The 26,333-nt window shown below is 42.0% G+C and overlaps 3 protein-coding genes across 4 annotated transcripts; 1 reads left to right on the top strand and 2 right to left on the bottom strand.

The window, feature by feature from the left end:
- Nucleotides 1-1,144: 1,144 nt before the first annotated feature.
- On the top strand, nucleotides 1,145-5,370 carry lg6h17orf67 (linkage group 6 C17orf67 homolog). Of its 2 annotated transcripts, none has more exons than XM_063476940.1 (4): nucleotides 1,145-1,238; nucleotides 2,999-3,099; nucleotides 4,359-4,478; nucleotides 5,174-5,370. In XM_063476940.1, exons 1-3 carry the CDS (start codon nucleotides 1,163-1,165, stop codon nucleotides 4,473-4,475), a joined length of 294 nt encoding a protein of 97 aa, XP_063333010.1. In that variant the 5' UTR covers nucleotides 1,145-1,162; the 3' UTR covers nucleotides 4,476-4,478; nucleotides 5,174-5,370. The 2 variants fall into 2 exon arrangements, with proteins under 2 accessions (XP_063333010.1, XP_063333011.1); XM_063476941.1 differs by lacking the exon at nucleotides 1,145-1,238 and adding an exon at nucleotides 1,726-1,908 and having other exon boundaries at nucleotides 5,174-5,369.
- A 1,708-nt stretch (nucleotides 5,371-7,078) lies between these two features.
- Nucleotides 7,079-10,865, bottom strand: cbx8b (chromobox homolog 8b). The gene is made up of 5 exons (XM_063475519.1): nucleotides 10,659-10,865; nucleotides 10,485-10,528; nucleotides 10,214-10,279; nucleotides 10,032-10,098; nucleotides 7,079-8,608 (listed from the first exon to the last, which is right to left on the bottom strand). Exons 1-5 carry the CDS (start codon nucleotides 10,725-10,727, stop codon nucleotides 7,769-7,771), a joined length of 1,086 nt encoding a protein of 361 aa, XP_063331589.1. The 5' UTR covers nucleotides 10,728-10,865; the 3' UTR covers nucleotides 7,079-7,768.
- Nucleotides 10,866-17,831: 6,966 nt separating this feature from the next.
- LOC134629531 (E3 SUMO-protein ligase CBX4-like) lies at nucleotides 17,832-25,010 on the bottom strand. Its single transcript, XM_063476934.1, has 5 exons — nucleotides 24,733-25,010; nucleotides 24,490-24,533; nucleotides 23,893-23,958; nucleotides 22,002-22,068; nucleotides 17,832-20,514 (listed from the first exon to the last, which is right to left on the bottom strand). The coding sequence occupies exons 1-5, from the start codon at nucleotides 24,799-24,801 to the stop codon at nucleotides 19,039-19,041; spliced, it is 1,722 nt and encodes a 573-aa protein (XP_063333004.1). The 5' UTR covers nucleotides 24,802-25,010; the 3' UTR covers nucleotides 17,832-19,038.
- Nucleotides 25,011-26,333: the final 1,323 nt, after the last annotated feature.

Raw genomic sequence — 26,333 nt, 5'->3', positions numbered from 1 at the left:
CATCTTTGCTGTAACTGCACTTCCTTTTCTTTGTGGCAGTTTTTTTTTTAATGAAATTAAAAAAAAAACCTCTTAACTTTGCTGTGATTCAGATTTTTTATTTAGCGCAGACATCGTGTAAGGTTAAGCCTCAGGAGTAACTTAACATGGAACACTGTCCGAATGTGTGTGACAAAGGATAATGAATAACAACCGTCTGATAACGGCTAGACTGCTACTTCACTTTAATTAGTGACTATTCAGTCATATCACTGGTTTTTTGGAGAATAAAAATTAGAAATGCAAAATGGAAAAACTGAACGAGAAAAAGGCAGAACATGCCGACTGGTCTCTAAATGGGTTAGACGGTAGAAACAGCGGATCCTACACTTCCCATGATGCCGTGTCTTTCACATGTCTGGTCACCGTGGTTATTCCTCTGACTCGCCTGCTGCGCCACACAGTACAGACTCTATTCACAGGTCAAGCAAAGTGACGTTTCAATGTACTTTGTGTGGAATATTCTTTTAAATTCGTTAACCGCGTTTATTTAATAATGTTGTCTTACAAACAATTTTTTTGTTTGTAAGAAAAAAGGCAGAAAGAAAGGGGAAAAATAAAATGTAGTTAACAGACGGATACATGTAAATATTACATTATGAATGGGGTGCACAGCTGGTATGACATAAAAATATAAGAGCATCTAAAAACAGGACTATAACTAAGCATATGACTGTGCTTGCAGCACCATCTAGTGGACAGACTTTTACCTGCAACCTTATTATAGACACCTACGTTTAATACATTGAAATAGACTTCTTCTGCTTTTCTTTGTTTTTACATCTTTGCTGTTCCTAGGACTCCGCTCCTTTGGACAGAGATCTCGGATGTTGTTCCTGGGATCTGCTGAAGCCACTAGCCTAGCTTGGGGGTCACTGCACCGAGCACTCCGATTACCACTGGGACCACTGTTGCCTTCACCCTCCACATCTTCTCCAGCTCTCTCTCCGCCCTTGGTACTTCTCCAGCTTCTCATGTTCCTTCTTCTTGATGTTGTTGTCATTCGGTATAGCTACATCTACTACTATGGTCGTTTTCCTCTGCTTGTCCACTACTACTATGTCCGGTTGGTTAGCCATCACCAGTTTGTCTGTCTGTATCTGTGAGCTAGACCCCAGCTTCTATGGATCTTGTGCTCAGAGCTTGTTCCTGTGCTGCCATGATTAGTGCCTCTGTGCTGTCTTTCAGTCCAGCCACTGGTAGGATTGTTTTGATTTTGTTTATTGCCTGGATCTTGTTTGTCCCATTCATCTCTGCAGGTATTTGGTGGTTTAAGACTGCTCTGAATGCGTGGTTTCAGACAGCTTTTTCTACTTTTTGCTCTATATGATGTCACTGAGAGGATACAGAAGCTCCGCCCAGCTGCTGTGCAAATCTTCTGTTTACATGGATCAACTGGTCATAACAAATTTGTCTTAAAGGGGGAGGATCTAAAGCAGCTTGTTTCAGAAAGAGGAGGAACTGATGGGTTCTACAAAAAGCTCAGCATAAGATAATATGGATAAATTTTAACACTCAATCATGCAAAACTACACTGTTAGGGTACAATAATAAAAAATAAGGAGCTGTAAATTAGTTATTCACAGGAACTGTTCACCTTTAAAGCATTAATTGGTTAACTATATATCTTTACATGTGCTAATGTGTCACTAATATTTACGGTTTATTTGGAACCTTGGTAGTCTGAGGCAGTGTGTTGTGGCCAGAGTCAAGGAGGAAGCACAGGAGGAGGAGAATCTCCCCTTTTCACCCCGTCTGGACTCTGGTCAGGACCTCAGAGCTGAGAGGGCTCAGGCAGGAAAAAGGCGAAAAAGATGAAGAAGCTGGTGGTGTTTTTGCTTTGCGTGGTCCTGCTGACCATTTACACAGGTAGGAAATTCTCAGGGAATTGAACCAAGGAGGACAGCGACCTGTCACATCAGAACACCTTTTCAGGTGCTCGGCGTCTTGTTTTCTGCAATTGTGAGGCAGCTGGTGTAGTTATATTCTTAGACGTTGAAGAGTAATGCATGCCATTGTGGTAAGAATAGGTTATTTTAAGGGTAGTTTGCTGCACCTTCCTTTTGTTGTGGTAGAAATATTAAGATAGATGTACAGAAGATCTTTATTTGTATTTTTAGCCCAATCTTTTTGAACCACTGTTGTATTTACTTTTGGCCTGATTTAAGCCAGAAGACTTACATGTCATCAGGATGGTTTATTTTTGTGGCAATCCACAGTCTGTCTTAATGAGCTAGGTGGACGTACACCGTGAGTATTTTTGCCACGTTGCTCTGAGGCTCCAGGCAGCACCAACAGCTCAGGCCTTGTGTTGACAGAGTTTCACAGGAGCTCCCTGTGGCAGGAGAGGAACAGAAAGCCTGCTGGGGTCACGTGCTGCATGGGCTCGACTCCCTGGGGAGTGAGGGGGCTGAATGGGCACTTTGTTACCTTCCACCAAATACCCTGCTTCCTAATGCAGGCCTGGGCTTAGAGAGAGGGAGACAGAGAGCCCTCACTCTGCACAAACTGGTGTGTGTGTTTGTGTGTGTATGCGTGCGTGCGTGTGTGCCACTGGGGAATAAACAGCCTCACATAGACACTAGTTAAATAGATCAGGCCAGCCACAGCTCACGAGCAGCAAATAGTGTGAGAGGTTTATTTATGGGCCTGAGTACAGCTTTCAGTGAGAGGAATGCTATTCTTATTAACCAAAACTTAGCTGCCAAGAAAACAGATGTCACAAACAAAATATCTCAGGCAGAGGTTAAATTCAAAGCAGGCAGTTTTAGTTCCTGAGTCTAAGAATAAGCAAAATTAGAGGAAGCTGCCAAAACACAAACACTGACTCACATCTACAAGGCAAGAGCAAAACAGTCTTATCCTAACCTGCTAAACCTTCTTCTTCAGCACCGAAAGAAGTCAACATAAGTAAACATTTGCTTCCAAACTCTTATCTTTCCATTTTTTTCCCCTTCAGATGCAAACCCCATAATCAAGGAGAGCGTAGCTAAGCAGCTGCTCCGTACCAAGAGGCAGGATCGGCCAATGAAGGCTGGCTACCCCGATGAGCCAATGAGGGTAAGGTCCACTCAGAGCAAAGAGCACAATTAGTATATTGGAAAAAGCACAGATTTAACCAGGAGTATTGAACCTATTCAGTTCTGTTGCAACAGTTTGTGCTGTCCTGTTTGTCAGCAGGATAAAAGCCAAACATTGCAACACAGTGTAAGTGCTGCAAGCAATTTAAATTTTGATTTTTGTGGTAAATTTGAGTCCTGCTCATGTCACTTGTTCATATAATAAATTCATTCTGTGTGTGTTTTAAAGCTTTTAGTTATAGTGTTTAATCACATTTATGCAGGTTAAACAGTTTTAAGTTGAAGATATAAAAGCATAAGCAAATCTGTCATATGACTTTGTGTTTCTAGACCAGTCAGCATTGACTCAGGTGAGGAGCTTTGCAAAGGCAGTATTTTTAAAACATTCATAGATCTTCAGAGAACATTTAAAGTGTGTTACAATATTTTATAAAACATCTGTTATTATTGTTTATAGTCTGCTTAGAGATGGTAAGCGTTAAAGCTTTGTGAGTGTTTTTATGAATTAATTTTTAGAATTTTTGTACATTGCAAATACTTTTGATTTCACCTCATTTTATTAGTCTTTGTTTGTTTAGTGTAATTTAGTGACTCTTCCTGCGTTAAATCACATGCAAAATTAAAATAAGGTCAAAAAAGGTCAAGTGGCACAAGAAAAATATATATTTAAAAAATTAAAATAAGGTCAAAAATAAATAAAAAAACAAATGAAAATTAAATAAAATTTAACAAATACATACAATATAATTCCATCTATTGTATAATTAAAGGGAATTTTACCTAGGATCATTTTTCAGAATATATTCTATGTGTGTATTTATAATAAACTGTGTCATTACATATTATTTAATACATATGGTACCTGTAAAAGAAAAAACAACAAAAACCTTTGACCCTTTCTCTGTGGGACAAAGAGAGCACGGACACAAAGGTCTGAGTCACCTAATCTGATTTACAGGTTACAGCTGAGACTCTGAGCTTGTCGGTTCCTGTCAGTACCTGAGCTTCTTAAAGTAATCTCTCTGAAAGCACATGCACTGCACTGCTTTTATTACATCCCCCAGCTCTGTACAGGACACGTGATATCGCCCTCGGTTTACTCATCTCTGTCATTTTATGTTGTGCTGTGTTTCAGTTTGCAAAATGAGCTCCAGCATTTTTCTTTCGTTGTTTCTTTCAGTGTGCACTCATCTGTCCTTTGGTTCGCCTTATTCAATAATGTCAATCTTCTCCCTGCAGGAGCATCTGCTCCACATGCAGGCTCTGGATCTGAGGGCCTGGGAGACCAACTTGGAGCACTGGCTGAACCCTCACTGCTACCCACGCTGCGACAGAAACTATGGACACCCGGTTTAAAAGGTGGCAAAAGTCACCCGAAGTCTCAACTTTCACTTCTAACCCCAACTGCAAACTATTCATGAGTGACTACAGCACAGCGCATCTACACAGCAACAGAACATTCAGTTTTCATTTCAGTCACCTTTTTAGACACCTTTTATTCCCTGATGGCTAAAGTCCTTGTCTCTTTTGAACTGAATGACTTGTTTCTTTATTGGAAGTTTGTCTCTGCTGTTGTGTTAGTGCTCTTCCTGTTTTTTGCGATTTTATCAAGACTGTTTGGCACAACAGGAAACCTCAGAAACCTGTGAGAAAATATCTCACAGCCAGGGCTCTTTTCTTTGAACACTATTAGTTTTCTTGCTTAACTCATGTCAAACTGGCTCACTATCAGTGGTTAAGAATTCAGAAATCAGGCTTATTCGCCAGTTCTGAGTTAAATTGTGATAACGCCAAAGTGTCACTTTGACATGAAAGAGGATCTGAGTTCCCTGTGATAAAGTTTCAGTTAAGGGTGAAGTGATGTCCATGTGGTTTGGTCATCAAGACAGTAAACCAAGTTTGGTGGCCTGCTTGAATCTAAACTATACCTGAATATTAAGACTGATTTGTGCCTCACTTCACAGTACATATGGATTTAAGGGGATATAGAATTATTTTTTTAACTACACTGACTAACTTTTTTTAAAATCTGAATTTGTTTTCTCTCTCTGCAGTAAAAGGCCTGCTGTGACTGACTGACCGTGGACTGAAGCTGGAGTCTCTCTTCTCATTATCTTTCAATCTAATGACCAAAATATGCATGTGTTGTATTATAGAGTGAATTCTTTGTAATTTGCTCCTTTACTCCTTTATTTCTGTAGCTGCACAGACTGAAATTTGTTAATGAATAGAATAAAATAAAATAAAATAAAAAAAAATCATAAGCTCCAATAAAGTTGTATTTATTTGTTTGAATAAGAGCGAGACTGCAGACCTGCATGCAGATCTTAAGCGTTTCCTTTTTTCTGAAGACAGTCGACTGGATTCTGGTTTCAGTGACATAAAAGTTTTAGCGCCTCAAATCATTTGCATATTAGATGGCGTTTTTTTTTCTCTGCTTAACACCTTGAAGCGGAGGCAGGCCAGAATGTTTTTTTCCTTAGCCGTGTTCGTGCGTCTAAACGCCCCTTTCACACACCTTTCCCCCCGTCCTCACGCTTTCCTTTATAAAAGCTCTAAGAAACATTTTATTTCGTTTTAGGGGAAATGAAACAAACACGAAGGATTTTGCTGCTCTGATAAAGTATATTTGTGTGATAATTACCGGATTTCAAACTTGGATAAACTGGCTGGCCGGATGCATAAAACTAAATGTGGGACAAAACGTGCGCGCGCAAGACGGCAGTCCACACTTGTAGCTGACAGAAAATTGAACACGAGCAAACGTTGAAGGTGCACCATCGTTCACCTGACGCAGGGCGAAGGGAGACGCACGCCGTGCACAGGTCACCACTGTGACACCTCAGAATAACCAGTTAACCTAACGCGCATGTCCTCGGGCTTCGAGAGCACACAAACTCCACAGACAGTCGTCCTGGAAGTTTGAACCCACATCAGCCACTGCACCACCCGCATCATGTGGAGGACAAATACAGGCCTGCTGTATTCGCCCCCCAGTCTGTCTACGTACAGAAATTAGGAATGAAGCTAAAGAGGGTTTGCTTTTGTCATATTTTTATAGGCGACATATGTATGTTTTATTATTATAATTATTTTATTATAAAAACTGATAAAATTGATTGTTAATGACCCCACCCGTTTTCCTGTCTGACCGCGTCGCTCCTGATTTTACGCCACACACGTGTGGTTATTGAAGCACTCCAATCTGTACAGTATGAACGCCGTAGAACCCGCGATCGGTCCACATGAGTAGGAATGTGTCGCGGATGAATAAAGCAGAGCCGCGCTGCATAGAGCTGTGAAATGTGTGCACCTGCCTGCGGAACATTTTACCCGTTTCTCATTTTTTACCGCACTCTGAGGCTGTTGTCTGAGGCCTGTCCTGGCGCAATCGCATACACAGAAAATATCATTACATCAATCAAAACATTAAAAATGTGTTTGCTTTTAAATATACCTTGAATAAAAATGGAATAATTATTGGAATGACTGGCTGCATTTGGTCATTTCAATCGTTTTCTTTTTCTTTTTTTAAATAATAAAACTAAGCGGGCTTGCAGCCACGTAGAGTCACGGCGCATATAAAAATTAAACAATGATAGCAGATTCACGAACTTTTGCACAGACATTTATAGACCAAAGGGGGGAGAAATTTGTGCTGTTGTAACTCTGGAGGGAGAATCATGTAGGCCTCCCGCAGGACTGTGCGAGCCGGGCTGGGTGATGAGCCCGAGGCCTTTAACTTGTGGCGCAACTTTGCAGAAATTTCAATAAATAAATATTAAGCAACGCGTTGAAATCGAGAGATATTATTATATGTAGGGAATATAAAACTAAGCCCGGCGGTTAAGTAGTTTGTCGGATCTAATTGATGGATCTAAGCGGAACCCGGAGGGCTGACGATGGTTTAAAAACAACACAAAGAAATGAGAAATTCAAATGATTTATTGAAAAGCGTCTAAAAAGCAGTTTGACAACAACCTCTTTTTTTTCAGTTACAACAAAGCTGTATGATCGTTTTTCTATGAAAATGTAAAATATAGGAACTATGTTAATGGAAAATGTTATATTAACTTTGGGAAAACTTTAGAGAGTGTGTTGAATTTGTTAATTTAGTTTAGGTTTTAGAAAACTCCGAGGCAAACTCGGTCTTTGAAGACAACATAAAGTTTTTTTTCTAATACTTTTAAATTCAAAGTGCTTGAGTTAATTTTTAAATATTATTCCAGGATTTGAAATCAAGCGAAACCTTTCAGTCAAATCGGTTCAAATAAAGAGAATTATTCAGACCACAACCTGAATTAAATATCCTCGCTGCACAGCTCAGGTGGGAAGAAACGTGGAAAAAATACATTCTTGTTAGTTATAAATGCAAAATAGTAAAAGTCACAAGATCTGTACAGAAAGTAGCCACTCGCTGCAAAGGAAACATGCAACTCATGTTAACCATTGCACAATGTGAAAGGGACTTCATTTGATTTGGTCAATACATTAAATAGATGTCCAGCTTTATACTATATACACATATGCACATTATGTTATTTGCCTTTTTACATTACATACAAAATCTGCTTTGCTTGATAATCCCACCATGTCCTATAAACTTCAGAGTACATCTGCTGAAAGTCAGAAAACAGAGCGTCAGTCAGTCATCTTTTGTCCTTGAAGAAGCCTTTAGAAGTGCTGCTCTCCTTGATGGTGACCGTCAGGAAGTTGGCGGTCACGTCTGTCACCAGGACCTTCTCCACGTTGCCGAGAGACGGCCTCCACGTCACTTCGTCCAAGTCGTCGTCGAGCCGCGTTGGGGACGGCCTGTCCAGAAAATAAGGCTTTTCCATTTGTGGGAGCTCGGCGGGGCGACTCAGACTCATTTTGGAGTGGTGCTTGAAGTGTGCAGGTACCAGGTAGCCGGAGCCGTCCTTCATCCTGTGAGTGTCCATGTCTGTTCTGTGAGGATGCAGGCCGCGGTCTGAGTACAGCTGTTTGTAGGAGCTCTCCCCAGAGCGCTGTGTGTGGTGATGGTGGTGGTGATGGTGGTGGTAATGATGTTTATGGCTGTGGCCGTGGTTCTCTGGATGTCTGTGGGCCAGTTTGACCAGCCTCATGTCTTCACCCCCCTGGAGCTTAGCCAGTTTGTGAGGGCCGTGGCTCTCCTGCTCCACTCCTCTCCTTTTATGGTGCTCAGAGAAGACATCATTAAACCGCGGCTTAGGCTTGGGACCTCTCTTTTTAGGTATGTGGATAAGGTCTTCTGAACTAGTATGAAGCAAAGACTGCTGGTGCTCACGGGGGCTCAGTTCAGGCGGTCGGACGCGTACGCTTTCTCCACGGTTGACGGTACTCGGTGGGAAGATGGTGGGCACGACAGCTCTCAGGCCCTCTCTGGCCCTGGGGGTGGCAACCGGTTCTGGGGTCGGGTAGGTGACGCGCATTCCTCGGACTGCTTCGCTCCTGAAGTCATAGGACTTGGACTTCACCTTTGCCTGAGCCTATCAGAAAATTTTTGAAATTAGTATTTTAAGAAAATGACACCATTTTTCATAGCGAACATCAAACTGAATCAGTTAAAAGGGATTCATTCATTCTTTTATCGTCTGCTTTTTCTATTAATTTGTAAAATGTAATTTAAACAGCCTATTGATTGCTTCTACCTACACCTGTCATATTGGACTGCTATTAAACTGACTATCGAAAGAGTGGATATTAATCTTACATCAATAATTCACAGCAATAACTAGTCTCAGGCCACCATGTTTATTACTCAACTTCTACCAATCCCCTTTAAACGAGCCCTGTCAGTGGAGACTCTGGCATTTTGTTCGAGACAAACTGCCGCTCATTAAGCAATTTTCACGGTTCGCCGCTCTGAACAGATGAAGCATCAGGCAGTGATGTTTTCCTCGGCTCATTGGAAAATAACATGTAATCATAAAATTTAAATTAAATAATTTATTTCAGACGCATATCCATTTCAGTATAAAAACTATCTGTTTTATATTTTTTAAATATATTTATAAATTACACAACAGGGACAACAAATGCATAAATGGCATGTGTTCAAGAAACAAAGAAAAACACCTTGTGTCATTTAAAGTAGAGTAGTTTTATAGTTCTTACAACTACATTTTTAGAGGCAAATAAATTTGTACATTAAAATTCAAGTGAGAAATTTTATTACTGATCTACAAAATTGGAGAACTTAAACATTTCTGAATTCTAATTTATTACATGCCACCTGGAGCTTTTTTTTTTCCATTTTTGCTTTAAAAGTGGATTTAATAAAGAGACAACAGACCCAGAGCGTGTAAAAAAAGAAGAAGAAGAAGATGGAAAAACAGCCTGGCTGTTTGTTAAACACATTTTATTTAACAGGACAACAACAAACAGTCCTTATGTAAGCTAGTCCATTAAAACAGCTGCATAATAACTGGTTTTTCTCTTCATTTAGAGAAGCAGAAATAACCAGATACATGCCAAACTCTCTGGGTCAACCCATTTGTCAAGACCTAGAAATAATTTTATCATATATATTCTAATGCCTGGTATCACCACAAAATTAATAGTTCAATTTCCCCAGTTGAAAAAAACCCCCTGATGGATGCCCTGATGGGACACCTTTTGCGATGTGCTTCTGGCCCCAGGGGCCGCTTGTTTGACACCCCTGTCTTAAGGTATTCAAAGCCCGTTTTAGCATGTCAATACATCCCCATTAGGCAATAAACAAACTGAATACACTCCCATTCATGGGCAGGCTGTCCTAATTATGCATAATTAGCATATTTAACCTGCTCATTCACTAATGCATTCAAAGAAAAAAATTAAGAAGCCACAATCTACAGAAGTGGAGAGAAGGGTTTGTTGGGGCTTTATTAGAGTCACGCAATAAAAAATAAACCAAGCTGCCAGCTTTACCTTAAGCAGAAACGTCTTGGGTTTTGGTCCTCTCTTTTTGGGCCCGTAGAGCTCCCTTTCACGCTCCCTGTGAAAAAGCAGACACCCATTTTGAGTGTCACGGGAGCAAAGTGCACCGAAGACAGCGTACAGTTACCGAACACTCACTGGCTCTGCCCAGAAAGGCCACACAGACATCTTACCTCTGTTCAAAAGCGGCGAACAGGCGGGAGTCCAGAATATTTTCCTCCGGTTCCCAAGTGCTGTATCTGCGAATTAAAAACGCGGAGTTAGACAGAGGGAGCGGAGACTGACACACGGCGCTAGCCTGCGAGCTAAAAATCTCCACCGTGCTCAGTTTTAATCCCGCTGTCTCGCTAGCTGTGGCGTGCTAACGACAGCCACAGCAGAGACAGTGCGGGCACGGCAGCCGCGGGCTGAAAACATGATGAGGCTCAGTGTAGCGGGACTTACTTGGGAGACCACCCCTTCCATTTCACGAGGTATTCAATGCGACCCTGCATGCCATCAGAAACAAACAGACAGGACTTGGTTAGCTCGCAAGGGTTAACAGTAGTATGAGAGTGCGGTGGTGGTGCTCTTATTCAGCATTCTGGGAGAAAAGAGCACGTTACATCTCCCGCCTACCTTCCTGATTCTGCGTTTGATGATAGACTCGGCAGCGAACACCCTCTCTCCGACGGCAGAAAGCTCCATGTTTACCCCAGTGCTACCTCCCGTTAGCTGGGTGGACGCTAACGCTAGCAGAGCAGATATTTTTCTCCAGTCCCAGCCACTCTGAATTCCCGACAGACCATAATACTCCCGAACAGAATGGACGTCAGCGCAGTTTTTTCACAGCGTTGCTAAGGAACCGCAGTCGGTGGAACCTTTAGGCAAGCACCTATTGGTCGAACCGTTGCTACGTGCTCTGGTTGCTAAGTGGAGAGGAGGAGCTTGCGCCTCTGCGAATTCTTCGGGGAGGGGGAAATGGTGGCTTTTTTCCCCGCGCGGCGAGTGAATCATTTCGCGCAAGTTATGTGCGCAAAAATGCACGCGGTATCAAAGCAGTCTCGTTATGCGGACACGCCAGCGTTGTCAGGCAAATAGAGAGAAAGTAGGAAATAACGAGGGCGCCTGAATTACGCGCCAGCGCGTGGGTAGTTTCCCCCATTTGCGTTTGGTCGCTACAGCAGCGCGTTCATCAGCTGATGAAGCGGAGGTTATTTTTTGTTAGTTCATAAACACCAAACGATCGCCTCCACGTCCTCCCTGCGTCAGGCCAAGTGCTACATATCTGCCTGGTCCGTTCACGTGATTTTATCTAATTATTCTCTGCGCGTTCACCTTAAAGGGAAAATATTGTAATTATATCCAGCCGTCTGATTTACCGCATATCACACGCCGGCGCTCTGTTGTTTAAAATAAATGCAAAGTGGGTGATACATTTAAATCAAATACACGCCCTTAATGTTATAAAATAAATGTGTGGTTTGGTAAGAGGACAGTCCATTGGATCTCAGCGATTAAACTGAACCTTTCAGTGACACTGATTCATCAAACGTTAGGAAAACAGCTGTCATGGCCCAAAGATAAGCAGTAATAAGACGAATTTTCCCAGGAAGAGATCTGGGGAAGCTTCTCGCTGTGTGAGGTTTAAAGGCATCTGATTGGTCTCTTCGATGAAACGGGGGGTTGTGATTTGTTTCTTTGAATTATGAAACACAACCAGCTTTGAGTTATTGTTTAATTTTTCCCGATAATGAGATTTCTCAGCCCAGATAATCGGAAATTGTGGATGAGCTCCTGCGAGGCCCCTCGTTTTTAACGCACATCAAACAAAAAGGTCAAAGTTAAACCCCAGTTTTCACTTTTCCTTTCTCAGAGTGAGGCGCCCTTCCGCTCATAAATCAGATCCCTGTTTTTCCATACAGTGCCACATTTATGTTACCCGCAAAAAAAACCCAAATTAAATAAATTCGATTATTTATGCATTTACTTTGGTATCAGTGTAATGATAAAAATATGTAAAATAGAAAAGAATTTTAAAACATTATTATTATTATTATTATTATTATTATTATTATTATTATTATTATGCATTAGACTGTTTTTATATTTATAATTTTTTACATGCTCATTTTTTAGATTCGATTTTATTAGGTTGAAATAGTAAGAATAACTACGTTTATATATATATATATATATATATATATATATAATTTATTTATATGAACAGATCTGTTTAACAAACGTTTATTTGCTTGATGTGTCTGTTTAGCGCGGACGGTAACGGCTGAGTCAGCATAAAGAGCGGTTAGTCTCGGCTGAATCATTTGAACATCTTTGCTGACACTGGCTGATCTTTCTTCGTCAGTTAAAAATGAGATGAAATGAATTCCAACACAAGAACAGCGGCGATAAAGGGAAGCGAATGAGTAAGTAAGTACAAAAAAAGCTGGCCATACAATCAAAGGGGTTATGTGGTTATTAATTATGCATTTAATTCCTCTTGGGTTGGAATATTTTTAAATAAATTAAAAGTTTTCAACAATGCCTCAGATTCATGACTCATCATCTAAATCTATTACGTCTAGCAGGAGGTCAGGTTAAACTTAACTGTGATCATTTACTGTTAAATATGTTCAAGCACAAAACTGATGTAAGAAACTCAACTTTTAAATTCTTTCATATACTTTTATTTTTTCTATCTCCAATTATTTTTATTTTATTTTTTTCGTCCTTGAGCACCACTCCCAAATATTCTTTTAGGAGTCATTTATGTAACGCTAGGGTAACCACAAGAGAGATATGATTTTCGAAGACAGATTGAAAAGATAATCATCGAGAAAATCTTTCAGAAACGTAACATTACATCTATCCATTCAAACTCTGGCGGTGGTGAGCTTGAAGAAGAGAAGGAAACTGACCTCTAGCCCCTTCCAAAACGAGTCTGCCCCAGGACCCCTGCTCAGCAGCACACCGCGGGACCGGCCAATTAGCAACCAGCCAATCAGCAGCCAGCAAGGGATAGAATATGGATCTGAAGAAAATGGTCTCCCGGCACCAAAGAAAGAAACACCCCGCAGAGCTGACAGTGTAAAAATGCAGCCGGCACCGATGTCATTTACTCAAGTGCTGGATATCCAGTCTGCCTTTTAACTTTTCCTGGCTGATGACGTCATTCAATCATTCTGAGGTACATTGATTTAGAGGGAAGAAGCGTTTTTAGTGAGGGATGAGAGAGATGGCCCAAATCCACTCACATACACTCCTTGCTGGGGTTTCGGATTCTAACGGGAGTTCACAGAATTCCTCTGGGACGAGCATTGGTGCCATTTATCAGGAAGCTCTGCAGGGCTGCTTGTGATACTAAGTCATCAAATGCATTTAAATGCAACTTGCATCTGTTTACAGGGAAATTATGCAATATGCAATAACGTTTTTATGTCACACAAACTGTGATCGGAGCCTCTAAAGAGGAAGCAGATAAAGGTGGGCCGTCCTGAACACGGCCCAGACACAAATCTTTCAGCTCTTCCAGGTGTGCGTTGACAGCCCAGACCTCCTAAGTGTCCTACATATAAAAGGAGAAAAATCTGCCGCACAAGGGTGTGAGAGTGTTTGAGCAGGAGCATCAAATACCAGAAATCATCATGGATTATAATCCCACAGAGGGACGGCTGGACGACATGGGCAAGCTGGTGAATGGCCACAGCTGCAAAATGAGAACACTACGCTATACTTGTGATATGTTTCAACATCTTAGACATCCCAGCGTGAAATGCTTTTATCATCTGGATATATCCAAACCCACACTGGAACACAGGAAAGCTCCAGAGCAAAGGATTTTCTCGAGGAGCCTGGCAAGGCCCTGGTGCAAACTACAAATGCGGAGAAGACAAATTCAAGAACAAGCGCTTCTGCAACCTCCGTGAGGAGCAGGAGGATGATGCCTTCACTAACTATATATTCTGTGTGTGCGTGCGTGTGTGAGTGGGAGAGAGAAATCCATAATTTAACTTCGCATACTCTCAACGAATAAGATGCCCTAATTCATCTTAAGTAAGCTAGTTTTTCTAAGGCAACAAGTTTGCATAATTTTTTTTAGTTCTGAGAACTAATTAAATTTTACAGTATAGGTCTCTGCCACACACACACACACACACACGCACACGCACACACACGCACGCACGCACAGAAACGCAGATAGATAGAGAGTAAAGCTGTCCCTCGTCTGAAGTTGTGCAAAGTGATGAATGTTGTTTGTTTGTTTTGTTTAGACCGACATAATGTGTTCAATTTAATAAAATTCCTCATTTATGTTTATTGAAAAATAAAAAACGTTTTCCTTTTTCACGTTTCATCACTTCAAAATATAAACACTATCATGTAAAGCTAAATATGTAGGTACATGGTAAACAATATGCTGCCTTTATTGCTTTATTGCTTTAAGTGTAATAAAACAAACAGCTGAGGTTGGTTTAAAATCTCAGTCATGCGCGCGGGTCCAGCAGGCCCACGATCACTGACTGAGGAACAAAAACATGAAAACCACACGGGGGTGAGGAGGCCTCACATCGGGATAAGTAAGAGCAGAGATCGACTGAGCACCAACAATTTCGGGGAAATTTAAAACTATCCGGAGCATTTGTAGTTTTAAATTCCTAAACTGTTGCTAATAAAAAGGTGTGACTACAGGCTGAGTGAAGATGTCACGACGCATTAAAATTCCCCAAATTTCTAATAAACCAAATTTAAACATTTTTTCTGTTCTTTTCTGTTTCTGAGCGAAAGGATATTCGAATAAAACTCATTAAAACCGGCTCAAAATCACCCGAAAGAGCCAGAACGGAAAGTGACTCGCAGTAATTTGGTGTTGCGCGCAGAGAGGGAAATATTTACCATATATGTAAGATAATTTTCCCCGGAGGTGAAACCCAAAGGGAATGGTCGAACACCAACCCCAAACTAAATATTTGAAAGATGCCCTAATCTTCAAAGCACTACTCTGGATCTGTAGCGCTGCGGTGAGTGACATATCGGAACCTCTTAAAGGAAGCAAAGCTCGGATTAAGCCCTCAGCTGGCCCGGTGATTATTCCAGGCTACAGGTTCTGATCCATGCTTCGGCTTTTTTTTCTTCTGAGCGCAGACAGAAAGAGAAGATGGGCGCACCTCAGACTCTGGATGCGATTGGTCTCGGCGCGCCTGCAGTGCAGCAGTGCCGCCGCCATTAAAACACCATTGGTTGGCTTGTATCCGGGCAAGACGCGTGTTCCCGGTGTGCGCACAAAACAGGAATCCTCAGCACAAAGGGACTAATACGAAAAACAGCGCAATAATAACCAGACATTTCAGACTTCCCATTGACCAAGTTCAGTCCGTTCTGTGGGGCTTAAGCATTGGAGGAATCCTGCCCCAATTAAAGCTTTACCCCATTTTTTTTTCACTTGTCTGGGGATTTAAACGTTTACATTAGACCCAATTTTTAGCCTTTATTAATTTCTTTTTTTCATAGGTAATCGCACTAATGGGCAGGTGAAGAAAAAATTTAGTTCAATAAGGTATCATGGCAGGTAGTCAACATTCTTCATGGTTTTCTTCATTTTTAAGCTGAATTCCTTTCGCGGATTCCCGTCATGTCTCATGAAAACTTGATTTCCGTGCAGGCTCAACCGGTTTCAAACCAACCGGGCTCGTACAGCCTGCAGGGTGAAAATGATCAGAGAACAGAGAATAGACCGAAATCAGAGGCGCGGGGCTCCAGTTCACTACTTAGGGAAAACACTGTGGATAATTATGTTACGTTGACACGAAAAACAAAACAAAAAAACCAAAAAACCACCACCCGAGTCTTCATGAGTTCACAGTCTTCATGAGGGCTGAGCTCATCTGCCAGTCACCGCTGGATGACTGGAGCTTTAGTCACTTTGTTCATTGGAAAAGGCAGAGAGATCCCAGCAGGCTGCCTGCGTAAATGAAACTATTAGACTCTGATGTTTTTATGTGCAATTTACACTCCACTTTCTATTCCCACCCGTTTCCCCTTCAAACAACTTTTTTTCTGTGTAAAAACGACACAAAGACTCCTTTATGTGAGCAGCTTTAAGGGTTTCAGAGGAATATTTGTACCAGGCTCATTGGTGGGTTTTTTCCCCATTTTACAAACGGAACTAATGTTCACATCATAAAGAGCTCAAACAGTCGGGTTCAGTCAGTAATTTTGTCACGCGTGGAAATTTCTGTCCAGTTCACGGCATTTAAACCGGATCTAAATTTAAAAGGGGCAGACGGGTCATGAGGTTTGTAACTGCGCTGATGTGTGGCGCAGTCCAAAATCTGCACTTAAGGATGTGTGCGGATCTGCGTGTGGAGAAAGTGCAGGCCCACTCGAGACTCCCCTCGGAATAAAAGTTTGGCAATTCAAAAAGCACGTGTCTTCTGTAAGACGAGCCCTGGATCTGTTCATCACTCACACGCAAAATCAACTCAACCTGACAGAAATCAGGAAGAGAAACAGCGCAAATCCTCCGTGCAGCATTTTGTGCAATTCTTCTTTAAATGATTGCAGTAAGAAACCAACTTGTTTGGTGTCTGTCACATTTTTTATTTGATTCTTTACACGAATAAGCGCAAACAGCCATTAGAAAGGAAGTAACTTGGTCTTAGATCCTGCGGGGAATTTCCCGCTGTAGCTTCTCAGCTGGAACATCGCGGTAATAATTTGCGGGCTGCAGCTGCTGCTCAGCGTTTCGGAGAGACGCGAGAGAAGAGCGCGCACGGAGGAGGAGAGGACAGCCATTTTCTCTGTCGACGCTCATATTAATGCGCATAGAAAGCAGTTTTATTGGCGGGTTGGAGCAGAGGAAATGGTCGAGAGCTGCCTTCTCTGTCATTGCGGTCGTCGGAATGTCAGATTTCATCGCTTTTCTAAAGATTATTTATGCACACACATTGTCGGAAAACACGGATTTCCCCTCACGGCAGACGGATAGATGATGCATTCATGTGGCAAGGCAAAAATGTTTCGGGCAGCTTTTGGACTGAGCTCACCTGCACGAACCAGCTCCTTCACTATATGCATGCATTAAACAAGAAACGTGAAAATAATACCCCGCCTCGTGCCATTAAAGCTGAACCTGTAGGTAAAGCGAAGGAATCGGTTGCCTCCTGTTGAGTCTCTCAGCATGGCAGCAGGATTTATCGAAGAAACACCTGGCGCGAACAGCTGTTCAGGTCAAAATTATGAGCTTTAAATTACAAAAGTACTTCTTTAGCATTCATATCAGCACAAAACAGACGTTTTGTTTTTCAGTCAAAGAATTCAGCGATTCAATATATTCAATATTTAAGGTCTTTCTTTTACTGTTGCATAATTCAGGCCTGTGATCGTTTTACTTTAAACTCAGTTGCTGATATAGGATAGAATTAAAATGCAAACTGCTGTAAAAAGCTGTTTTTTATGTGAGTAAAAAAATTTGCACATATACAAGTGAAAAGGCCTGACTTTGAGCTCCAGTATGGCACACATGCTGGTCCAAAACAGCCTGTGGGATTGTAGGATGCTCATCTGAAAATACACCCCGGCTCTGTAATCCTTGTGGCCTGCAGCCCACACGCACACACACACAGACAGAGCCAAGATCAGATTTAGCTTCTTCTGAGGCAACCTTTTAAGACAATAGCAGCCGTCCTCTTCCTGCTAAAACATTCAGCTCTCTGAGGGAAGCCGAGGTAGCATCACGTGATTAAGGGCACCAGTCATGAGGACTTCCCCTGCTTTTCTTTAGGAGCATGGAGAATAAACACATCAAACACATTCAGTTGCAAACAATTTTATTATTGCAAATTATGATGCATCATAAGAAGCCATTATTTTTTCCTCTGCACACAAAAGCACACGGTGCTCCAGGTTCTCACAGAGCAGCTCAATCCACCTCCAGCAGCGCAGGAAGAGACACAGGGGATCAGAAGTGATTATGAAAAGTGCTTTTACACACTTCTAATTGCAGCTCCACTGCAAACTATGTCAAGACAAGCCTCTGGGATCCCATACATAATAACTGCACTGCCTTCACTGAACACGTCAGGGTGCCAAAGAACAGAGACATGAAAAGTTGAATCCAGAGAACCCAGCTGGTGGTATTAGTCTGTAAGATTAGACAGCTCAACTAGCAGATTTGTGACTGATGTCATTCAAATAAAAGAAAAAGAAGCCACGTTCAGTCAGTGTGCTGCTGCAAAACATAAATTATCAGAGTCACAGGCGACTGGTGCTCGGCATCAGATCCAGAGAGGCATGGCTTAAAAAACAGAACAGAAGCAGACATCGAGCTTGAATAATCTTCCATTTAAAAGCCTTTTTAACAATGCAAATCATATTTATTGACAAAAAGGCGCTTCATTTTTCTTTATTTGCTTGTTTAAGCATGCCTAATGGCATAATCTGTCCAAGCAGCACGCATCCTTTAAATCTGTCCATCTGTTCACACACACACACACACACACACACACACACACACACACACACACACACACACACACACACACACACACACACACACAGTGTAATTTACCAGGATTCAATATAATTTTCTTCCTAACAAAATTCTCCATATAGCCTACATTTGTTTGACATTATCTGACATGTAGACGGTTGACTGTATAAAACAAATTACATCCATAGAAAAGTGAAGCGTATTTATTTACACGAGTAAGTGCATCTTTAATTAAAGTCCCCTCATTTGCTCGATCTAATTTTGCAGTTTAGGTTTCAAGAGGATACTGCATGTTATAAAATCTCCAGAAATAACAACAGGTTGAGATTATAAGAAGAAATATGCAAATAGACAGTTTCTCGTTAGCTTATAAGAAGAAATATGCAAATAAAAAGTTTCTCTTGTTATCTGAACTACCAATATACAAAATGAAAACAACATCAAGGGTCCATTTGTACATTCAAGCATCCAAAAATACAAATATATGTCATGTACATTTATACAGATGCACAGCTGGTACCCAGATTGTTACGCTGCTATGTATTCCTTGAACGTAACTGTGAGGCAGTTTGTGGTAATGTCCGTGATGACTATATTCCCAAGGAAAGGTTTGAAGGAGGGAAATGTGTCCTCCTTTTTCTGTTCATGGTTAGAAACGGACAGCGACTCGGCATTCTCCTCTTCTGCAGGTTGTTGTGTTTCAAGCTGAGTTTCTGTTTGTGTGTCAGCCTCTGTTTGTCTTTCCTCCTCTGTGTGTGTTAGCGCCTCAGGCTGTGTGTGTGTTTCAGGCTGGGCTGCCGTGGGAACTGCAGCTTTAGGCCTCGACTTGACAATACTCAAGTCAATGGGCTCCACTTGGTCCACATACCCACAATCCTGCAGCCCGGGGTGACTGTGGTGTCCATTTTGGTCGATGTTGATGCTTTGGACAGGTGATGATGCTGTGTTGGGAGCGCTTATGCTCCTGGAGCTCAAAAACCTTTTACTACCCTCACGTTCCTCACCATCTGTGTCAGAGAGGTGTCGCTTTAGCCCTTGAAACCCACCTTGGCCTTCTCTTTTGTCCTGTGATGAGGGGACTCCCTTGTTCAAAGGCCGGGAGAGCAGATTAGGCTTGGTTGTCAATTGCAAAGGCTGATCCTCTGGAAGCTGGCCCTGACCCCTGACCTCAACATGTTTATCCTGTCCCGTCACAGTTAGCTCCGCTTTCAGGGACGGTTCCTTTTCTTTGGGGCAATTTCCATTAAATCCAGAACTGAGAGATGTTGCTTTGTTTACGGGGCTTTTAGCAAATCCATTGATGAGGCCGAGCTTTTTGACGAGCTTCATCTTTTCCAGGTGCTTTTCTGCACCGTTGTCGGTGCCTTGCGGTGGCTTTTCAGCAGCATCACACTCGCCGTTTTTCACTTTGGCTGCTTGCATCCCGTTTTCCATGTACTTGCTCATGACAATAACAATCCGGCCATTCTTGTTTTTGTTCTTCACGATCTTTAGTTTGCTGCTGCTGACACCGTTGGGCTGTGGTAAAGCGTCCTCCTTAGGTTTTGGCTTCTCTTGCTCTTTGTGTCCGTTGAAGTTTGCCGGAAGCTTCTTCAGCTCCATGGTGATATCCTTCACTTTGGTCAGACAGCCCGAGTCCTTGTCCCGAACCCACTTTTGCTGCAGCACCGGAGGAAGGTTATACTCTTTGTTAGCCAGCTCAGGAGCTTGGACGTCTATCTTGGGTTTAGCAAATATGGGCTCGTGCACCTTGATGTCTGGCTGGTAGTGATGATGCTTCTTGCTGTTAAGCTGATAGTAAAACTTCTTGCCGTTAGCCTGCTGCTCAGCCTCACGCTCCCTGCACAGCGGCTGGTACTGGTGGTGCTTCTTACTGTTCAGCTGGTAATGCTGGGGCTGCGGACGAAGCATCTGGATGGGGCTGGCGTTCTGACAGCTGTCCTCATCCAGGGACGCCTCTTGTAGGTCAGCCAGGATACTGGACCTCCTGGCAAAGGAAGGCACCTGCGAGCAAACACAGTAATCAGCATTATTAAAAACGCCCAAGCCCCATCGATAAAGAATCAAATGATTTGTGTTGTTTTAATGAGCATGTAAAATAAAGGGCATCCCTCTGAGCTGGGAATTTGATTAATGATTAAGAGTCTCCAGTTTCTATACATGTGTCTTTGCTCGGGTACAAAAAAAAGCTTTCATGGGGCCCACGAGCTGCAATGAAGACACTGTGCTTGGAATGTGTGACGGGGCTCCAAACGAGCACAAGGTTTATTTCAGGGGCCTTGGGTCCATGTTGACACAGCCCTCCCACAGATCCCTCGCAGCTCTCTGAGCCACCAGCACGGCCATCACAGTGACATTTCAAAGTGTCTCCCGTGGCTGTGACCTCAGCTTGGAGGAATGTCACTGGCTGCTTTGTGTCCCGGCATTGACTTTATCCCATGTGTTACCACCAACACCCTCCTGAGAGGAACAAAAACATGCCTCCGAGGGGATCCCTTAGCCCTTTGGGCCAGTGATTGATGCATTAAATGTACAATCGCAGTCACCTAACTGCAACTGTTAGGTCAGGAAACAGATTCCTATAGAATTTAATGAAGATAACGTCCCTCACTCATTCAAATTTTCACTCCGTAAGTAAGCCAACACCTAGATTTTTACAAATGAAGCTTGGTTATCTCATCATACAGGTAAAACAAAACCCTGTGGAGTAAACCATGATGGGTCCTCTCAGTTTAAAATAGGGAATACTGATATATCAGCCAAATATCTGTAACATCTCTTATCAGCCTTGTTGACTGATACCCAAATACATTTACAGATGTCTGTGGCCAATATTAATCTGCTGTGTCCCATGAGTTTTACGTTAAAAAGATAATGTGAAGTGGGTTAAAGACATGAAATTATGCATATTATACGAAGATGCTTTTATTCATGTATAAATAACAACAAGAACAAAAACAAAATAGAAAAACATATTAACCACATATTTATTTGGAACATCTTCATCTAGCATGGCTTTCATAATCACAACTTGAAAGCCACAAAATTTGAGTGCGAAGCCCAAATGTTTAACAGGCAGGGTCTAACATAAGGAGCTTTGAGTTGCATTTTGGGTAATGTAGGCTTTAATGGTACCAAAAGCTTTAGCCATGTTAGAGACGAAAACTTTTTTTTTTTTTAGTATCACAACTTTCATGGCATGTTTCATCATTTTCACATGATGAAATGTGACATACTTCACATTTTCTTTAATACTTTCTGAAATTTCCTGACCTTAGAGAGGGAAGTACAAATAAAAATGAAACTTAAGCATCATTCATCATTACTGATAATCAAGATTAGTATTTAGAATCATGTTTTGAATTATATTTCAGTGTGTGAATGTGCTGTGTGTAAACAATGCTATTTGAGCTGCTGCCTTTCTGGTGTTCTGGTTAATAAAAAACAGAAAAACTGAAGTCCTGTTTCCTCGTTATATTTTTTTTTCTTACCTGGACCAGAAGATGTTTTGGCTTGGGTCCTCTCTTGCGATACCCCATCATCTGCTCTTGACGTTCCCTGTGGGAGAGGAAGACAGCAGCCAATCAGTGAACCATGACACAGAGATGAGTTGCAGTTGCATGGCAACACGACGTCATGGGTGTTCTCCTCATGCTCTATTAGAAAACGCTGAGCATGTGTTACACTTCCTGATGTAAGGTGAGCATACACTTTTATTTGTTTATCATATATTTACCTGTCCTCACCTTTGTTTAAACAGGATCAAATGTACATTTATCCTCAGCTGCTACAAAAGCTAAACAGTCAGTTTATACTAACACTCAGAATCCAGTAAACAAACTCTATCCACGGTGGAAGATAAGGGCCAACCCCTCTCTGACTTTCCTCAGTCTCTATCCAAGTCCCTCCAAGACAGTAATTCAATACCGCAGACAGGAGTGATGTCAGATTCCTCCCCCACCCTCCCCCCCTCACATCTAATTACAATGACAACTCAGTGTATTTTCATAGCCTGGCATTCAGACGATTTGGCTCCCCCGAGAGGCACGCAATTAGTTTCAATAAAATCCCTCCTCTTTGGAGCAAGCGAGAGATAATTGCGAAAACAGCCGTAGAGTGAAGTCGATGTTTTGCTTTAACGTGTGACCTGCGCCTGAAAGGTTGCTGTAGGCAAAAGCTGAAGGAGACTGAGAGAGAAGCCAGTGACAGTTTAACACAGCATGCATTTAGGAAATTCAATTACACCGCCCTTCACATGGAGCAGCCTGGTCAGCCACTCAGCAGAGTATTTAGTATTTAGCCAAACAGCTAAAGTCACCAAGGTAGCCAACGTTAAAGGGTAATATTTTAATTTTTCTGATATATACGTTTACTAAGATACTATGTAGTTCCTTCAATCTTGCTTTGCTTTTGCACCGTCATCACATCATGAGTCGATTACTTAAAGATGTGAACCATAATGTAAACTTCCCCTCGACTCCAAAATACACTTTGCTTCATGTTCCTTCAGACAGATATTTAAACTCTACCATGCACAATGATGTAATGTGCAGAATGTGACTAAATTATTTTCACATTTGTCTGCTGAGGTTTCTTTGTGCCATCAGAAAGTCTGACTTTAACATGTGTGCAGGCAAGCTGGATTTATAGCACCAGAAACTGTATAAATGCAAATCCATAAGCAATTTAAGCAATGTGAAAGATACAGATACTTTAAATAAGCAGTACACCTATACTACTAAAGAAGTATAAAGTGACATCATAGCTCTGTCTCGTAGATGTGGACTGATCCTAGTACTAGACTTCATTGATTTTTAATGGAGATCTTTTAGTTGAATACTAAGTGTAATTCATCTCTGAAAGCTGGTGGTATGTGTCTCGTGTCCTCTGTATTTGTGTTCTTAAAAATGGTGCAGATCAGAAAATCCAGGGGAATAAAATCTAACCTGCAAAAAAGTAAATGGATCAAACAACCTTTGGGCAATCATCATTCACTTATACAGTCATGCTGTGGAAAATGACACTGGTCATCTGGTGACTGGATGGCAGGACAGCAGGTAGCACTTTAGCAGGATAACATGATGCCGACACTCAAATAACTATCAGGTAACAAAAAGTAGATGCGCAACAAAGTGGTTCAGTTTGATCTGATAACCCTAACCTGAGCTTAACCCTGACCCAACTCTGGTGACACAGGGTTTAATCTAAAGACAAACATTAAGGCTTTTCTGTTAACCAAACTCTCTACACTTCTAAAACTTACAGGGAGAACCTGCTTTACTCTCTGGGGATGGGTGACAGATATTTTATGTGCTGTGACAAAAACTGGAAATGTAAGATACAGTGGATTAAAACCTGTTCTATCATGTTTTATCAACGTACCTGTCTTGAAACGCATCAAGTAGTCTTGGGTCCAGGATGTTCTCCTCTGGTTCCCATGTGTTGTATCTGTCCACAGAGGAGAGACAGAGAGCAGTGAGTGCACGCTGGCCAGTCAAAAACGGCTCACCATAACAGGCATTGGCTGAAGATACCCAGGTGACAGGACCTAATTCAATCTATTACTTATAAAATTTCCCTGGAGTCATAATTGTGGGCGTGCATGTAAACAACATGCTGAGACGCTTGTCCTCCCTGTGGATACACGTGTAATAAATCATGGCTAACTTTTACGCACGGTAATAGGGGGAGGAAACAACGGCCCGGCCTCCACACAAATCTCTATACGTGGCATTTCTTAAACATAGTGTTCAATTATAGACATGTCTTCCTCTAATTGGCACACTGGGGATTGCATACATTGGAAAAGCACATCCATCATCGGGGCCAATAAACGCGCCGAGCGCCCAGAGCAAGAACGCGCAACCCCCCGTACGCGCGCCCACGCACAGAAAAATGCAGACATTTACACTTGCGCACACTTTCTGTTTTGGATGTGGCGTCCTCGTTGAGTGTATTTCTGTTATCAAGTGCACTCACCTTGGAGACCATCCCCGCCACTTGACCAAATACTCAACCCGCCCCTGTGAAGGAGGAGAAACGGGATAATGAGCGTAACGTTACTTTACTCTGCGCTGCACAGTCATCTTAAAATATCGAATAACAATAATAGTAACAATAAAACAACATATGCTCTGCTGAAAGCAGAAGTGAAAAAGAAAAATCAGCCTCCTTTCCAAGTGCATGTGTTCAAAAATGTCCTTCGGTGCTCTTGTGACAAACCTTTCTGCTGCGCTTCTTCTCGATGCTCTCCACCGCAAAGACGTGCTCTCCCGCGGCGGGTAGCTCCATTTTCCGATACAAGAGAAGCCGCTCTTCTGCTTTCCCCCCCTCTCTGCTTTTGTTATCGGACACCTTATCCTTGCTTTCAGCCCGTTTTTCCTCGCTGCTCCTCTGATGTGAAACACAAGACTCCCCCCTCCTCCTATTTTCACTGCACCGCTTCCCTCGCTTTCCCCCTCAGAGGATCTCGCTCTGCAGCCGAGCTCGAGCTGCAGCCAGAAAACACTTCATGCAAATAGCCGTTGGTGTGACGTTACATGAGGGGGAGGTTATTGGGGGCGGGGGTTGTTCCCGTGCTGCATTCGGAGACTGTCGGAAAAAGTGTAATCACGACTTCAACGGCGCGTAAACAACATGAAAAAAGCTGCAAGTGGCTGATGTAGAGGATGTTTTTGAGAAATTTGGGGAGGGATGGAAACCAAAGCAAAAACTGGTAGCTGAAATTTTGTTGTGGGCTAGTTTATTGAGCCAGGATAATAACACCAACCAGACATGAATGGCGTTTACTTTTTTTTGTTGTAGAAAAACAAAAATATGACACTAATTTTGCCTACATGAGTGTGTCTAAGCTTGTAATATCATTAAGTCCTTCATGTCTGACTGTGGGGAGATGCCAGTGTGTGAAATCACTTGCTCTTCTGTTTGTTTGGGCGGAAAATTACCTTGACAGATAATAATATCTTACTTGCTTGCTACCTAAAGCAAGGGTGTTCAATATGTGGCTCTGGGGAGCAGACACGGTACAAACTACCATATAGGATGGCTTTACATCCAAGTGAGAGAAATACAGTGATGTCTTTACCATCTTTGATTTGCTTTCTAACTAAATAAATAAACGTTTATATTATTACAACATTTTTTTCTTATATTTTGATAAACTGCTGGAACCATGAATAGTGAAATGCTGTGATTTTTTAAATACATATATACATATAAAACTCTATGTATGAAGGTTTCGCGTTTTTGCAGAGCCTCTGTGATACACCTGTCAGAAGATGCACTGTTGACATTCCACTTATTTTTAAGGTGTAGCCTGATTATTATCTGTTTGTGAGCAATAGTCTCTTTATACTGAAACAAAAGTGGGTTATTATCCCACCCTTTTATTGGCCCGCGTGAGATCAAATTAGACTGTTTGTGACTTAAGAACTAACGTGAGGGTGACACGCCTATCAGAAAAACAAGTGCACCACACAACGTGACTGAGGTTGTAAAGGTTACGAGCCAAAACAAGAGCCTGAACGCCTCACCTCCTCCCTTGTCGCTGAACGCGAAGCCAGATCTAACTGGAAGAGACTGCTATGAATGGTGAGTGTTTTATCCTGAAACGTGATGGCCCGAATGTGCTGCTCACCAGCCTGAATTCGGCAGCTGGGCAAGGCCTTGCAATTAATGTTGTATTTGCAGTCACAGCAAATCAACAGTCCGAGTTTATACGAGATATTTTTTATCTTTGCGCCTTCGCACTTAATAGCACCTAAAGCGCTATCCAAAATGTGTTTTATGAGGGCCACACGATGAGGTGGTTAACCTGAGATTGT

This window comes from Pelmatolapia mariae, linkage group LG6 (genome assembly GCF_036321145.2).
Source record: "Pelmatolapia mariae isolate MD_Pm_ZW linkage group LG6, Pm_UMD_F_2, whole genome shotgun sequence".
NCBI classification, from domain to species: Eukaryota; Metazoa; Chordata; class Actinopteri; order Cichliformes; family Cichlidae; genus Pelmatolapia; species Pelmatolapia mariae.
Note: the sequence above shows the minus strand (reverse complement) of the source record. Positions and strands in the feature narration are given on the sequence as shown.